Below are 18,213 nucleotides of genomic sequence, written 5' to 3'. Positions count from 1 at the left end.
AGTCCTCCACCCACAGTCTCACCAATAGAGGGTGTTGTTTTACTGTCACATTTTCAATTGTGAGGGACAGGCAAGTTCTGCAGGACTTCAGGGAACATACCTGTTCTTAGCGACTGAAAATATTCCACCCCCTAGTGGTAGCAATGCAGCTGGAGGACACCTGCTCAGCTTAGAGGGAACAGTGGTTATGGTGTAATTCCTAGGTGTATCTAGTTTTCTTGATTGTTAACCTTGCATTGAACTCATAGATATGTGTGAGATACAAGCAATGTGGAAGGGCATTTTCAATAGGACTTCTAAGTCTGAGTTTGAATGTTTTGGGAAAGACGTCCAAAAATCCAGTAGAGAAAATGCCCATTTTTTAAACCGCAAGATGCCTTTTTCCCCCCCTAAAAATGATCTAGATGTTTTGGCCCTTAGTGCATCTATTTTTTATGGCCATTTTTGAATATGAAAATGCCCACATGAAAAGTACACAAAAACAAGCCATTGGGAAGTACCAGCAGCCAGCATTCTTAGCAAACTGTCTACACAGACATCTGAGCAGAGCAAAGGGGCACTCTAGGGGGTACTGCAGTGAACGTCACATTAAAAAGTCCCAGGTATACATCTCACCCTAATCTGCTTATATTGTATGGTGAGCCCTCCAGAACCCATCCAAAACTTACTGTATTCGCCTGTACACTACAATAGTCCTTACACCTGCAGGTCTAATATTTATGCAGGTACAGTAAGTTTTGGAGGGCTCACCATACAATATAAGCAGGTTATAGTGCAATGTATACCTGGGATTTTTTAATGTGACGTTCACTGCAGTACCCCCTAGAGTGCCCCTCTGCTCTGCTGAACTGTGTCTGTGTGGCCATCTGAAGCTGGAATGCAGGCTGGAATGCACTGCTTCTTTCACATCTTTGGGTGGTGGGAGGGTGCCAGTGACCACTGGGGGAGTAAGGAGGGTCATGCCTTAAGCCCTCCAGTCTGGAAGACTGGGCACCTTTTTTACCCTTATTTGTTTTTAAAACAGGTCTAGCCCCAAATGTCTAAATGGTGCCCTGGACATTTTGTTAAATGTTTGATTATCCCTGCAAAATGTCCAAGTCCTAAGCCCACCCAAAATATGCCTTCAACATGCACCCTTGGAATTTAGATGAACAAGGGATGGGCCAGCATAGAAATACATCTTAAAATATGGGTTTTGAAAATAGTGATTTGGAATTTTAGCAAAAAAAATGTCCAAATGCCATGTTATGCCATTTTTTGGATGTTTTTCTCTTTTGAAAATGAGCCCCATAATTTAATATATCTGACAGGGAAGGGATTTTTGTTGTTGTTGCTTTTACAGTAATGTATGGTTGACTCCTGATGTTACTGTTCTCAAGAATATTTCTAAGGAGCAAGTGCAGTCAGGGTAGTATGGTTGACATATTTCAGAGTAATTTCACAGCCACAAAGAAGGTAGCAGAACACCTACTCAAACATCTCTTATTAACTCTCACAACTAGTTGGATATCCAGGATAGCCACAAATATGCATGAGAAAAATTTGCATATGCTGGGTCACCACAAAGGAGAAGTCAATCTAACTTAAGCCCCCTCCCCCCTGTTATAAAACTAGCGCAGTTTTTAGCGCCGGCCGTGGCGGTAACAACTCTGATGCTCATAGGAATTCTCAAAAGTGAAGGGGAGGAATATGGAGAAGCTGATACAGAAAAGGCTGAATTGCTTAACAAATATTTCTATTCTGTGTTCATGGCTGAAGATCTGGAGCAGGACTGCAGAAGACAAATGCGAATAGGGATGGAGGAGTGGTAGATCCTGATCAATTTTCAGAGGGTTGTATTCGTGAGGAGCTAGCTATTTTAAAGGTAGGTAAAGCGATGGGGCTGGATGGTATACATCCGAGGATGCTTAAGGAACTTAGGGAAGTTCTGGTGGCTCTGCTGATTGACCCTTTCAATGCTTCTCTAGAGTTGGGAGTGGTACTGGAGGACTGGAGAAGGGCAGATGTGGTCCCTCTCCACAAAAGTGGAAGTAAGGAAGAAGTAGGGAATTACAGGCCAGTAAGTCTGACTTCTGCAGTAAGCAAATTAATGGAAACACTTTTAAGAAAAAGTCTCTGCCTTTTTGGTTGACATTGCTGCCTGGATGTCCTGCCATCAACATGTCCTGAAACAACATGTTGAAGACTGAACTGCTCCTCTTTCCTCCTAAACCCTATGCTCCTCCTCCTCTGTTCTCCATCTCGGTAAATAATACTGTCATTGCTCCAGTTTCCTCTGCTCACAACCTTGGTGTCATCTTTGATTCCGACCTCTTTTCTGTGTACATCCAACAAACTGCTAAGGCCTGTCGCTTCTATCTCTACATCACCACCAAAATTTGCCCCTTCCTCTCTGAACACCCTACCCGGACACTTGTCCACACTCTCGTAACCTCACACTTAGATTACTGCAATCTGCTTCTAACTGGTCTCCCGTATTGCCGCCTCTCCCCCCTGCAATCTGTGCAAAACTCTGCTGCACGACTGATCTTCTACCAACCTTGCTACAGTCATGTCGCCCCTCTCCTTAAATCACTTCACTGGCTAACTATCCAACTTCACATAAAGCCCAAGCTCCTATTGGTGACCTACAAGTGTGTTCATTCTGCTGTTCCTCAATATCTCTCCTCTTTTCTCTCTCCTTATACACCTCCTAGAGGACTCCATTCCTCAGATCAGCTGCTCTTAGTTGCACCCTTCTCTTCCACTGCTAAATCTAGACTTCGTTCCTTTCATTTAGTTGCCCCCTATACCTGGAATAAATTACCCGAGTTTGTCCACCAAGCCCCTTCCCTTACCTTGTTTAAAAGACTGAAAACCCATAGCCTTCAATCCATAAAACTACTCCCCACCAACCCAGCCAGCAGATTAAACATTCCCCTTAACTGTATCCATGACATCCTATTTGTCTGTCTTGTCTGTTTAGATTGTAAGCTCTTTCGAGCAGGGACTGTCTTCTTTATGACTACAGCACTGCGTACGTCTGGTAGCGCTATAGAAATAATTTATAGTAGTAATAGTAGTAGTTGTAAAACAAAGAATGGTGAAGTTTCTGGAATCCAATGGATTATAGGACCAGTGGCAACATGGATTCATTAGAGCTAGGTCTTGTCAGACAAATGTGATCAATTTCTTTGAGGGGTAACCAGAGAATTGGATAGATGGAGTGCACTAGATGTGGTGTATTTAGATTTTAGCAAAGCCTTTGACAATGTTCCACACAGGTGTGTAATAAATACACTGAGCACCCTCGGGATGGACCCCACAGTGACAGGCTGGGTCAAGAACCGGTTGAGTGGAAGATGACAGAGGGTAGTGGTTAATGAAGATTGCTCTGAAGAAAGGGATGTTACCAATGGTATGCCACAAGTTCCTGTTCTTGGGCCTGTTTTTAATATTTTTATAAGCAATATTACGGAAGGGCTGTCCGGTAAGATTTGCTTCTTTGGGGATGATACTAAATTCTGCAATGGAGTAGACACCCCAGATGGTGTGAACAACATGAAGAAAGACTAGCAAAACTGGAGGAATGGCCTGAAATTTGGCAGTTAAAATTTAATGCTAAGAAATGCAAGGCCATGCTTTTGGGCTGCAAAAACCTGAAGGAACAGTACAGTTTAGTCTCACAGGGGTGTCCAATCTTTTGGCTTCCCTGGGTCGCATTGGCTGAAAAAAAATGTTTCTGGGGCCGCACAAAAGCACAAACGCTGCAGCAAGATAGAGGAGGGAGCTGGCAAGATGGTAAAAATCTGGGGGCTGCAGAGAAAAACACTACATTGCCCTTGACCGGGGCCGCACAAAATACTTCAAGGGGCTGCATGCGGCCCTTGGGCCGCAGGTTGGACACCCCTAGTTTAGAGGGTGAAGAACTTATGTGCACAACAGAAGAGCGGGACTTGGGAGTGATTGTATGTGATGATCTTAAGGTGGTCAAACAGGTTGAAAAGGTGATGGAAAAAGCTAGAAGGATGCTAGGGTGAATAGGAAGAGGTATGGCCAGTAGGAAAAAGGAGGTATTGTTGCCCATGTATAAGACTCTGGTGAGACCTCATTTAGAATATTGTGTACAGTTCTGGAGACTGCATCTTCAAAAAGATATAAAAAGGATGGAGTTGGTCCAGAGGAAGGCTACTAAAATGGTGCATGGTCTTCGTCATAAGGCATATGGGATCAAGACAAAGATCTCAATATATTTTAGAGGAAAGGCAGGAAAGATAAAGAGGTTTAAATACCTACTTGGCATAAATACACATGAGTTGAGTCTCTTTCATTTGATAGGAAGTTCTGGAATGAGAGGCATAGGATAAAGTTAAGAGGTGATAGGCTCCGGAGTAATCTAAGGAAATACTTTTTTACAGAAAGGGTGGTAGATGCGTGGAACAGTCTCCTGGAAGAAGTGGTGGAGACAGAGACTGTGTCTGAATTTTAGAAGGTGTGGGATAGGCATGTGGAATCTCTTAGAGAGAGGTAGAGATAATGGTTATTTTGGATGGGCAGACTAGATGGGCTATTTGGCCTTTATCTGCTATCATGTTTCTATGAGCATTGGAGCTGTTACTACCACAGCTGGAGCTAAAAACCGTGCTACGGTTTTGTACAGGGAGGGAGGTTAGTTTCAGTTAATTATACCACATGGTGACTTTGTTGTATACAGTACTCAAAACAAAAAAAGTAAAAGAATACTTGTACTGTATTATACCACAGTAAGGCAGTATATATCAAGAATCAAATAAATAAATATAAAACAATTTAAATAAACAGCTTTAAAAAGTTGCCAATTCACACAGGCATTCCTGGGGATAGTGTTTGCGCAGAGCTGGGGTGGCGTTTCAAAGTGCACTATAGTATATATGTACCTGCACAGAATATATTCACATAGGCCCGGATTCTACAAACGGTGATGTTGTCAGCAGCCACCGATCGCATGTCATTCAAGTGATGGTACCATTTATAGAACTGCGGTCTTGGAAAGGTATGTGCTGGAAATGTATGACAGGGTTTTCAAGGCCTATATTTCCAGCACCAACCTTCTATGTGAATCGCATTTGGAGAGGCACTTTACGACACCCAATACCATTCTGGCATTAGCCACGCCTAAAGTGGCGTTAGGCATCATAAAGTACCTTCGCTGAACTGATGCGGACGCCATTTTTTTTAAGGCACTAGTAGGCGCCTACATTTTTCATTTTAAAATTCAATTTTTTTGCTTTCAAACGGCATTTGCAACTTAAGTTAGGTGCCGGTAGGGTGCCTACCAGCACCTAACTTAAGTCACCATTTATAGAATATGGGCTTTAGTTGCATCTGCCTCAGGATAGGTATATTTTAAATGCGTGAGCATTTATTTGCTACTGGGACTCGATCAGAGAATCTGAGGAATCTTTTGGAACATGAATGACAAGTAAATTACTCGAATGCACCAATTCTGTCAGCTGCGTTTGATGTGGTTCACCATATTTTGATACGTATGTTAGCCGATATAGGTCTAAATTATGTGGTTTTGGATTGGTTTAGCAAATTTCTTTCGCAGCATTCTTATGAGGTATGTTTAGAGGGTGAGATTTCATCATCGTGGATACCCAATTGTGGGGTACCGCAGGGTTCCCCCCCTATCACCAATTTTGTTTAACATCTACATGACCTCATTGAAAAACTTTTATCTTTCATCTACAGAGACTATATTTAATTACGCAGATGACATTTTCATTCTACTAGAAGTTAGTCATGATCTCAGTGATTTGGTTTTGGGCATAGACAGTTGCATCTCCAAATTACAGAGATGGGTGACCTCCATCCAAATGAAACTCAATGCTTCAAAAGCCAAACTGCTTTGGATATGGCCTAGATTGGAAAATTTGCCTGCTAATGTTACATTGAATTCAGGCATCTCATTACATCTTGATTTTTCCTCCAGAATCTTGAGTATTATTCTAGATTCTTCTCTTACATTTCATGACCAGATAAACTCTTTAGCAAAGAATTGTTTCTTTAGTTTGCATATGCTGAGGAAAGTTAGGTCACTATTTCATCAAGAATATTATTTAGTATTGGTACAATCCACTCTGCTTGCTCAGTTGAATTATTGTAATTCTGTCTACTTGGGCATCAAACAGGGTAGTCTAGATTGGTTACAGTTGATACAAAATACAGCGGCTAAACTTATATTTGGAAAGGGAAAGTACAACCATGTATCCCCCATTATTGAGAAAGCTTCACTGGCTTCCAGTTCGTTATAGGATACAGTTTAAGTGCGTATGTGTTGTTTTTAAGTTCCTTTATGGAATATTTGATCCTTCAATCCCTTTATGTTGGAATGTTACTAGATTCTGTTATTCGAGGATTACAATATATAAATTATCATTCCCAGCGTGGATAACAACTGCAGTGAAAAAGGCGATAAGTGACAAGAAAGCATCGTTCAAAAAATGGAAAAAGGACCAAACAAAGGACAAACAAAAGGAGCACAAAGAACACCAAAGGGAGTGTCACCGTGTGGTTAGGAAAGCTAAAAGAGAATATGAGGAGAGATTGGCGGGGGAAGCAACCAACTTCAAATCGTTCTTCAGATATGTGAAGGGGAAGCAACCGGCAAGGGAGGAAGTGGGGCCATTGGATGATGGAGACAAAAAGGGAGTGGTAAAGGAGGAAAAAGAGATAGCTGACAGGTTGAATAAGTTCTTCACGTCAGTCTTCACGAGGGAGGACACATCCAATATTCCGGAACCGGAGGACATCGTAAATGGGGATCGGGATGAAAAGCTGGTCCAACTAGAGGTAAGCCAAGAGGATGTCCTCAGGCAGATAGACAGACTAAAGAGTGACAAATCGCCAGGTCCGGACAGCATTCACCCAAGGGTACTCAAGGAACTAAAGAACGAAATAGCAGAGCCACTTCACCAAATATGTAACCTATGTTTAAAAACTGGAGACATCCCTGAGGACTGGAAAATAGCAAATGTCACGCCCATCTTTAAGAAGGGATCAAGGGGTGACCCGGGAAACTACAGGCCGGTGAGCTTGATCTCGGTCCCGGGAAAGATGATGGAAGCACTGATTAAGGACAGCATCTGTGAACACATAGAAAACAATGGACAGCTAAAGTCGAGTTAGCACGGCTTCTGCAAGGGTAGGTCATGTCTCACAAACTTATTGTACTTCTTTGAGGGGGTAAACAGCCAGGTGGATAAAGGGGAATCCATCGACATCATTTACCTTGACTTTCAAAAAGCCTTCGACAAGGTACCGCATGAAAGGCTGCTTAAAAAGCTGTGGAAACACGGAGTGCAAGGGGAGGTCCACCGATGGATCAAAAACTGGCTGGCAGGCAGGAAATAGAGGGTTGGAGTAAAGGGCCATTACTCAGACTGGCAATGGGTTACGAGCGGAGTTCCGCAGGGGTCGGTGCTGGGACCGCTCCTGTTCAATATATTTATTAATGACCTGGAGGTGGGAACAAACTGCGAAGTTATTAAATTTGCGGATGACACCAAACTCTACCACAGGGTAGAAACCATGGAAGACTGCGAAGATCTGCAAAGGGACCTAACGACACTAGAAGAATGGGCCAAAAAATGGCAAATGAGCTTTAACGTAGGGAAATGCAAGGTCATGCATGTCGGGAAAAAGAATCCGATGTTTAGCTACAAAATGGGGGGGATCACTGCTAGGGGTAAGTAACCTTGAAAGAGACATGGGAGTGATGGTAGACACAACCCTGAAGGCATCGGCACAGTGCGCCACAGCCTCAAGAAAAGCAAACAAAATGTTGGGTATCATTAAGAAGGGTATCACGACCAGGACGAAGGAGGTCATCCTGCCACTGTATCGTGCAATGGTGCGCCCGCATCTGGAATACTGTGTCCAGGCATGGTCGCCGTACCTCAAGAAGGATATGGCGGTATTTGAGGGAGTCCAGAGAAGGGCAACTAAACTGATTAAGGGTATGGAAAACCTCTCATATACTGACAGATTGAAAAAGCTGGGGCTGTTCTCCCTGGAAAAGTGGAGACTTAGAGGAGACATGATAGAAACCTTCAAGATCCTGAAGGGTATAGAAAGGGTAGACAGGGACAGATTTTTCAGATTATGGGGAACCACAAGTACAAGGGGGCACTCGAAGAAATTAAAAGGGGACAGGTTTAGAACAAATGCCAGAAAGTTCTTTTTCACCCAGAGGGTGGTGGATACATGGAATGCGCTTCTGGAGGCTGTGATAGGCCGGAGCACGTTACAAGGCTTCAAAGAAGGTTTGGATAGGTTCCTAGAGGATAAAGGAATTGAGGGGTACAGATAGGAGTAGAGGTAGTTTTAGGGATAGTCTGGGACCACTGCTCAGGCAATGGGCCTGATGGGCTGCCGCGGGAGTGGACCGCTGGGCGAGATGGACCTCTGGTCTGCCTCAGCGGAGGCAACTTCTTATGTTCTTATGCTGGGAAGCTTAGTAAATCTTTGGTTGAAATTTGGAATAAGCTTCCTGACTCTATCAGATTGACAGGTCAGTTACAACAATTCCGGAAAGATTTAAAAACTTGGTTGTTTACATAATATCTTAAAAGTCTATCTGCTGAAGTGCTGAAATAACAGTATATTTTATTCCTTCAATTTTAAGCATCAGTGCTGTTTCTGGAAATGATATACCAATAGCACTCTCTCTTTCAGGCCCACTATTATTTCTTTCTAATTTTAATCAATTGTGAACCAAGTCGAGCTCCTTCGGGAGATGACCAGGTATATAAACTGAAGATTAGATTAGATTTATATGCAATGTTGGATTATACTGGTCAATACTCATTTTGGTGCCTCAACTGTTAGACCTGTTTCTGGGTATATTTGACCTGCTGATTGCAAAAAAGGCACCAGTTTTCTCCTATCAGCTCTAGTTTTTGAGATACAGAACATGTGCCATATACCACTCTTCACTCTGCTCGCCCATTAAAAAATCAGGATATTTTAATGTAGTGTTTAAATTAATATCTTTTAAGCATGAAGGAAGCATATTAAAAATTAAAAGAAAAGTATACAACATGAAAATCTACTTATTTCATACCAAAAGCATAAGTTTATGATACAAACTTTCCAGTTATTCGACCCACAAGAAGCTCGTTTTGTAAGACGTCCAAGAGTGGGATCTGCCAGGACAATCCCGCATACAATTCCAACAATAGTCTGCCATCATGTGTGTATCCCATCTTCCTTGGTATCTGGCTTCCATTGTTTTTATGTCTTGGTGAAATCTTTCACCTTGCTCTTTGCTTAAGTCACCAAGGTTCTCTGGAAAACGATCTACGTAAGTGACAATGCAGATAATGGACTTTAACACTCATGTTACAGCCAAGCCTGTTGAAATGAAAGAGCGTATTGTCTATTAATTGTGTGTAGTTGTCTGCCTTGTTGCCAAGAAAGTTTTTCAGAACAAGAACAAATGAAAACCAGGCACATGATCTGATTTCATTCACTGAAGCTATGAAATGTGGGTTATTTTATGTCTGATCTGTGGAGCATTGAAAATTCCTGCCTTCAGTTTTTCCATGGTAAGTCCAGATATGCGCTATATATTGAATGCGAGAATTGTCTTTATTCAAAGCCTTTACAAATTGTTTCATCAGGCGTAGCTTTATATGCAGTGGTGGCCGTATGATTCTCTTTCATGCTACCAAAGGTTCATTGATTACATTTTGTTCTCCAACCACCATATATTCCCTTGGAGGCCAATTTTTTTTTTTTTTTTTTTTAATCCAATGTTCATTTTTGGCTCTACTATCCCAAAGGCATAAAAAGCAAGGATACTTTGTGTAGCCACTTTGTGGACTAAGAAGAAAATTAACCATCTTCATGTCTACACAAATCACCCATTGGTATTCTTGACAATTTATCTTTTCCAAGACTAAAGAGATGGCCTTGTACTCTTCTTTCATTCTGGTGGAGTGACCAATCGGAATAGAACCATTTTTGTTGCCGTTATTTAATAGAACACATTTGAAACTATGTTTTGAACTGTCAATGAAAAGATGCCACTCACTTGGGTTATATTCTGAAAGACCCATTTCTTCAGATTTCTGATGTCCTTGCAGAATACTAAGTTGCTGTCTTTGGTAAAGAATGGCAGCAAGTCCTTTTCTCTCTGATAAAATGCAATTTTCGTTCCAGGCTGAAGTTCTTTTCCTTTAGTCTGGAGGCAAGCTATTCAGAAGACTCCTTGGAAAGATTTGAGTCCCTGTACCGGGCCATGGTGCGCCCTCACCTGGAGTACTGCGTCCAGCACTGGTCGCAGTACATTAAGAAGGACACGGTACTACTCAAAAGAGTTCAGAGAAGAGCGACTAAGATGGTTAAGGGGTTGGAGGAGCTGCCGTACAGCGAAAGATTAGAGAAACTGGGCCTCTTCTCCCTAGAACAGAGGAGATTTAGAGGGGACATGATCAAAACATTCAAGGTACTGAAGGTGATAGACTTAGTAGATAAGGATAGGTTGTTCACCCTCTCCAAGGTAGGGAGAACAAGAGGGCACTCTCTAAAGTTGAAAGGGGATAGTTTTTGTACAAACGTAAGGAAGTTCTTCTTCACCCAGAGAGTGGTAGAAAACTGGAACGCTCTTCCGGAGTCTGTCATAGGGGAACACACCCTCCAGGGATTCAAGCCAAAGTTAGACAAGTTCCTGCTGAACAAGGACGTACGCTGGTAGGGCTAGTGTCAGTTAGGGCGCTGGTCTTTGACCAGAGGGCTGCCGCGTGAGCGGACTGCTGGACACGATGGACCACTGGTCTGACCCAGCAGCGGCAATTCTTATCTTCTTATGTTATGATCAGATCACTCCATTCATTCTGGTCAAAACGTTCACTATGTGAAGTTGTTTGGGAATCACTGTCACTTCCCCCACTTTCTTTACCTTATGCGATATCAGACATGCAAGACTCATCCTCTGAGAGCTGTAGTAGTTCACGGAAAGGTGGAACAGGTCTCCTGGCTGAAGGTAGATCAGGTAAGACCACTTGTCACGATTATTTTGATTGATGCCTATGAACAGTCATCGAAGTGGATTTTTGGTTCCCTCCAAACCATTGGTACTCCAAATTTTAGGCTGCTTCTCTTTCCATTTGTCCATTGGTGCAAATGGTCTGTACAAGTTTTGCATATAATATGAGGAGCCTATGGCTTATTTTGATCTCCAAGCTTGACATCAAAATAACCTACATATGCTCTTTTTACAAACTTAGAAATAGGTTTCCTACTTGCTTTCAGTGTGTACTCTCTACAAATATAGCAAAATATGTCGGGATGATTCAAGCAGCTCCGTCTTGAAGTAGCCATAATCTCTACGATGTTCAATCTGCAAAAATGAAATGATACGAGTGGGAATATACATATACCTCCTAAATGATCATAACTATTATACAGTTAAGTTACTTACCTTTTACAATCCAATCTTTTGGTTTTTTAAACTACAGTTGGAAATATGTAAATACTCTCACTATATCTGCTATCTTTTTTTTTTTTTCCAACTCTATATTTGCTATCTTGTATGAAAAGTACAAACCAGGAACAGAAGACAGAGTTGAAAAACCCGTTGGAATTTAAATCTATGTGCAACTGTTTTAAACAGATCAGGTTGAGAAACCTTTGAAATATAAATTTATGTAGTCTGAGGAAACCATGTTTACCTTCTAAATTTTTTGCACATAATTATGTAATATAACAGAACAAAGGCGTTTTGTCATTTGAGCTTTACATTTTTATGCCACTGTGCATATAAGAAAGGAAATAGATGAATAGTTGTGAAACAAAAGTCATTATACACAAAAAAATGTGGGTAATTTATATACATAAATTTCCCATTCAAAAAAAAGAAAGTTTGTTATGATATCCCAATTCTGCAGAAGAGATCTTTTAAATAGCGATAAAAAATAATAAATTCAACCATATCTAAGAAATTAGAGTTGCGGTCTATCCAATGCAATTTTTTGAATCAGTGACCCAAATAACCCTAGGAACTGGTCAAAAAACCCAAGGCACCAATAAATTTTTTTTGTTGGCCTGTACTATTATTGGTTGTTTGAAATTGCATTGGAGGATGAACTTGACTGGAAACACAATTGCCTGTTCTTTGTCCAGTGTGACTTTCAGATGCTATACATGTTTTTGTCCTGAATGTGGAGTTCTTTTCTGATCTATGTTTGTTGTGAGATTACCTTATAGACTGCAGATGCTGCAGTGGTAAGGCTCCTTTTGGACTGAGGTCTTTTTTCTCCACTAATTTATTAATAATTTCTAATACTGGCACAGTCCTCATGTCACATTGGAGAAGAGTTGAATAGTAAAGTATTTTGAGTTGGGTCCAGTCTTGTACTCTTTTTTTAGACTGGCTGTCTCAGAGAACCCATTTTATAAAGGCATATCCACATAACACATTTTACCTTTATAAAACAGATATAAAATAAGTATATTTTTCAAAATTTTAATAGATGTCCTATTATAAAATTACCACTTAAGGGTGGAATAGATATGTCAAAATTGGGGAAAAAAAGTGTTTAAATCAAATTTTATAAAGGTAACAGGCATTTATGTGTCTTTATAAAATAGGGCCCTCTCCCAATCAGTCCCAAAACCTGATTCAACCTATCATTGCGATATAATTTGTACCCTGTTATGACAGTGTCCCATTAGTTATCTTCTTCCATCAGGTCTCAGAGATGCTGGTGGGCATCACTTGCTGAGGTGATAATCTTTTTGGGGACAAGGCTGAGGTGGGTTTTCAGGTACTGGTCAGTGGATATCCTACTACTCTCAAATGCACAGGTACAGTAGAATCTCAGTTAACTGATATCTGATTAACCAGCACTCTCACCCAATCAGCAAAAAAATTGCCTTGGGGAGGTAGGTCCTCCGAAGCACCAGCGGTCCTGAGCCATGAACCCCCTTCCCGCCCTGAAGCAATAGAAGTGGCGGCAGTTCTGAGCCGCAAACTATACCTCCCTCCCAACCTGAAGCACCAGCGCGGCAGCAGTCCTGAGCCGCAAATTCACCTTCCCTCAAGCCCCAAAGCAGCTGAGCCACAAATCCCCCTCCCTCCCTGAAGTGATGCATCAGACGAAAGGTTCTGGCGAGGCTGGCCACAAGCAGCCTCTTTTGAGTGCTGCCTCCTGCTGACTGGCTGCTACTTCGGGTAAGGGAGGGAGGGGTCTTGCGGCCCATGACTGCTCCCACGCTGGTGCTTTGGAGCAGGAGGGAGGGGGGGAATTTAGGTCTGTTTATTAGACAAAGTTTCTAACACAGCACTCTCAATCTACCAGAAAAACAGTAATCCACCAATCCCCATGGGTGCCGGATAACTGAGATTCTACTGTATATTCTTTCAGTCTACCCTTCTCAGCATTGATTTTGGTTCCTTCAATAAAAGAGGTCAAAAGTATATCGGTGGTAATCATGCCTTCTTTCATGCAGTACTGGCACTTTTAAATTCACCGTATATTATTCAGAGAACAGGTAAAAACTTTGTTTTTTAAAATATTTTGATTTTTTAACAGACATGTTTAAAGCACTTGCCTAAATTTTAGGATTTGCAGAATTTTAATGGTTAGCATTTTCCTTATAATAATATTATGATATTTAATGATACATTGCACGTATGGGTTTGATAGGTTATTGGTTTTATTATTTTATGAAGATGATGACTATTTGAAATTGTTTTAGTTAGGTTATATATTTCCTTATATATTATATATCATCATTTGTGTGTTTGTTTCAGAAAACCAAAATATAACTGTAAATATACTGTATATATAAACACCACATCTTAATTCTCACTATTTTACGAAACATATGAGTAACCCAAGAGTATTCCCTCTGCTACTGATCCTAGTAATAGGTAATCAGTGGTTGTTACATAAACCTGTTACCAGTCCATGAACTTAAGTATATGTTTTTACACATGAAGGCTTTCTGAGCTAATTTACCATATTCTTCCTTTTACAGATGCTCAGGCAATGGGGCTAGCAGACCCAAAGCTATGCTACATTTTGGATGGAATCCTCTTCCTCTATGCTATCATCATTACAGCCCTTTTCTTCAAATCAAGGGTTGGTTTTACATAATGTTTGTTTTGTTTTCTTGTATGGATTTTGTTGGCCAATTGATTCCCCTTTTCTACTATGACGAAGCTAGATCACAAATGTACTCATATTCATGAACTGCTCATAATTTCCCCTGGATCCTCCACATCCTTCCTGTGTTATCCACTGTTGATTCTAACTTATCTTTTTCAAGTAAGTCTGGATATACAGTATGACTTTACCTTTCTTCTCTGGTAACTTATCACTTCCTTCTGCTACATGCTCTACAATCTCCCTAAAATCCATATTTTGCTTACCTTTGATTCCACCCTTATCCTTCTCTCTCTTCTTTTCATTTCACATCTGGAATACTGCAACCCTCAATGTGAGCTTTTTTTAATCTTTCATTTGTTTCCTTTTCCATTCTCATATTATAACCTAAAAGAGCAACTCAATCTAGGCACTTGCATTTATATGCCCCTTATACACCTAAGTGCTAGAATTCTATACATTTATGTGCACACTGATTCACATAACTGTCAGCATGGCATCTAAGTGCTATTCTCTAATGGTGCACCTAACATAATGCATATGAGTAATGCAAGGGAGCATGCACAGGGTAAGGCTCCTACTTGTATGCCTTATAGAATACCGCTACATTTAGATCCTTGCCATTATGCCAACTTTCTGTGGGTGCATAAATGTTATACTAGCATTCCATAGTGGAACCTGGGAGTCCGGGAGACCTTATAGAGTTGGCTCCTAAATAGAGGAGTGCAATTATAGAATTGCTCCCTAAATGATATCTACACTGCCTTCCTTTCAATGTCAGGATGTCTATTAGCTCCTAAATCACAACTCTCGTGCCTAAACCATACATGGTCTCACCACTCTGCCCACCTCTAAGCTATCTCTGTAATATTAGAAATCTTGGCTGTGGAGGGCTTCAGTGGCTGGGATGGTATAGATGGGCTGGAGTGAGCTTTGACAGAGACTTCAGTAGTTGGAACCTAAGCACAGTACCAGGCAGATTCTTGCCCAGAAATAGATAAGAAGAAAAAAAAAATTAAATTGAATCAGGTTGGGCAGACTGGATGGACCGTTCAGGTCTTTATCTGCCGTCATCTACTATATTACTATTTGCTCATCATAGCCTAGCTTTGCACCTTTGCATTTCTGTTCCACATATTCTTTGGGAGGAGTAAATTCCCTTTCCTCTATTGAAAAATACAAAATGTTATCATCCTTTCATTCTTTCCTTTATCAATTGTATTTCTCCTCCACTTTCCTTTTGTCTCATGTAAGTCTGGTATTTGCTCAGTTTTGTTTTTTTACTCCTTTTTAACTGTTTTGTTATTGGCATTTTTATTTTATATTTGTCTTTCCCGTTATATTTTATCTGTATCTCGCTTAGAAATTGGATAAGCAACAGACTCAGATTTTAATAAAAACCTGAAAACTTCAACTTATTTCTCCCAAATCCTTCAGCACTTTCTCACTATGATCTATCTATTCTATTTCTCTACAAGGGATCTTCAAAAAGTTTCCGCACTTTTATATTTCTACACTATTTATTAAATATCTCAACAGCAAATTGCATCACTTTCCCACGTACTCACCGTTTTGCCTGACTAGTTACATGACATTCTATGACACACCCTCGTACCATTTCTCTTGCCCCAACCATTTCCCATGAAAATATGAAAGTGCAGAAATTTTTTGAAGAGCCCTCATATATTGCAACTCAGTTATATAAAAAAAAAAAGATTTGATTTTTTTTTTTTTTTTAAGATAAACATGGATGGACGCATATTAATGCCATCTTCATTTCTACTCTCATTGACCCATGATGCTGCTACTGTCTGGGTGGGCCTGAGCTGGATATAATAGCTAGTTGTTATCTATAAGCATGGAAGCGATTTCCTTCACCAAAATTTATCAAATGGTGGGGGGGGGGGGGGCTGAGTACCCTGAAATCATTAATAGATACGGAGGATAGAAATCATTAATAGATACGGAGAAAAGTCCCTCTGCTCCCAGAAATTATTGGCCCCGGGTGGCTTCCAAACCTCTAGTAATTAACTTTTGATTTTCCTCTTACCTCATGACCTGCTATATTGCTGCTGGGGATAGAAACTGCCACAGCTGTAGCATCTTATAAAAAGCTCAGCATAAGGCCACAGAGTTAGCGTGCAATCTCAGGTCCTGTGAAAGCCCTTCACATTCATGACTTTCCACAGTAACAGGAAACCTATATGATGGACAGGGTAGGGCTTTCACAGAACTCAAGACTGCTTGCTGGCTCTGAAGCCACACACTGACTTTTTCATATATTGTTGCAGCTGCTTCTGATTTTGTTTCTGCCCTCAGCAGCCAAAGATGACAGTAGTGGTATGTGAAGACCTGGATGGAGGGCAGTAATCCAGTGATTATAAAAATTTGGCACTGGAGGCAGTAGCCTAAGTTGCCTATGCATGACTTAGGCTTGGGCCTGACTTCCAAATGGGGAGGACCCACAGCTCAGCAAGCCAGTCCTTGACTTTATCTTTGTTGTCTACAAAAACAATGAAAAAAAGAGGCTAGGGGGGTAATTTAGACCAGTGATTCCCAACCCTGTCCTGGAGGACCCCCCCAGGCCAATCGGGTTTTCAGGATAGCCCTAATGAATATGCATGGAGCAGATTTGCATGCCTGGCACCTCCATTATATGCAGATATTTCTCATGCATATTCATTAGGGCTATCCTGAAAACCCGACTGGCCTAGGGGTCCTCCAGGACAGGGTTGGGAACCACTGATATAGACAATCAAAACAAATCAACAACTCCCCTCAAAAAAAACTTAGAACTACCAAGCATAAGAGGTGCTGCAAACGAAGTAAACCAAAAGAAAAAGCCTCATTTATATTGGCAGGGGAAACCCACTCTGCCATCCATCCATCACAGGCAGAAAAAGTTTTCGTTGCTATGAACATGCACCCTCTGTGATACAAAAATGTCTAATTAAAAAACCAGAGGAAAAAAGCGTTTATAATCCGCACAAAAGAAAAGTAGCACATAAAACTGTCTGTTGTGCCTTATGTGTCCTCTTTACTCCCTACTGTAAAGCCAAGTAGCTATATACTGTAAATTTTAGAGAAAAAAAAAGAAGGGGAAATATTTCCTCATATTACTTCATTATCTTTGTTTTACAGTGTCTTCTCCCTTAGTTGTCTCATTTCTGAATTTTGTTCTATCACCTATTAGAGAACACACAAAACTTCCTTGGATTGTCAATCATTTTAGTAGCAGTGTGCTACCAGTTTCTCATACAGAGATTCACACCAGCTCCGCTTCACTAGGTGAGATCAGTAGTGTAAGTCAGAGCTAATTTTATGGAGAAGCCAAGATTAACATTGTCAGCCACAAGGTAGTGTGTATATTGACACTGCCTCCAGTTTCCTGTCATGAGACTGTGTTACTGCTGTTGATTGGAAGGTGGGGGTTTGACGTCAAAGTGGAGGCCCACCATCCACTATCCAGGCCCACCTGTAGCTTCATCTGAAGTAGATGCTGGTTGCCTTCATAACAGTTTAACAAGGAGCTGCCACTCTCTTCAGCCTGGTTCATCTCTGTTCTCAGTAGTTGTCTAAAGCACTTTAATGAATTAATTAAGTTCTATTAAAGTAGCTTCTCTTTCTCACGTCAAAGAACATTTCTTTCCAAGCCAGGCTCTACTTTTAACCTGCAGCGATTTTGCTCTTTGATTTTGTTTTTTCTTTCATTTGAAGCCCTGCCCACCACCAATTACAACTCAAGTAATTTTTCTCTTTTCCCATGATATGCTCGTCTACCAGCATTTCTAATTCATTCCTATACTACAATCTATTTTCTTTATTGCTAGTGTCCGTTCTCATAGCATAGACATCACTAGTAATAACCATTGTCCTAGGCTACTCAGACCTGGTGCTCGATTATATATTTTTTCAGATTAAACAAACCAGAAGCTACGCTGGCTTTTCTAGTCTGATCTTTAATGTTTCAAAATAGCAGGTTCCTCGGTCTCACATGATACCCTGCAGAATTTTCCATTCCCCACAGAATCATGGCAGAAGATTGAAGATCAGAGCATTGACAATCCTTTTATTGGTC

General features: G+C 40.9%; 1 protein-coding gene across 3 annotated transcripts in view; it reads left to right on the top strand.

The window, feature by feature from the left end:
* The window catches only part of CD247 (CD247 molecule), a 170,715-nt gene that overhangs the window by 102,546 nt on the left and 49,956 nt on the right, over nt 1-18,213 (top strand). For all 3 annotated transcript variants that reach the window (XM_033941618.1, XM_033941619.1, XM_033941620.1), the window contains exon 2: nt 14,008-14,111. In XM_033941618.1, the coding sequence (XP_033797509.1) occupies nt 14,008-14,111 (104 nt within the window). The remainder of the gene's footprint in view (nt 1-14,007; nt 14,112-18,213) is intronic.

The sequence above is a fragment of the Geotrypetes seraphini genome, chromosome 4 (genome assembly GCF_902459505.1).
Source record: "Geotrypetes seraphini chromosome 4, aGeoSer1.1, whole genome shotgun sequence".
Taxonomy (NCBI): Eukaryota; Metazoa; Chordata; class Amphibia; order Gymnophiona; family Dermophiidae; genus Geotrypetes; species Geotrypetes seraphini.
This window is presented reverse-complemented; position numbering and strand designations above follow the sequence as displayed.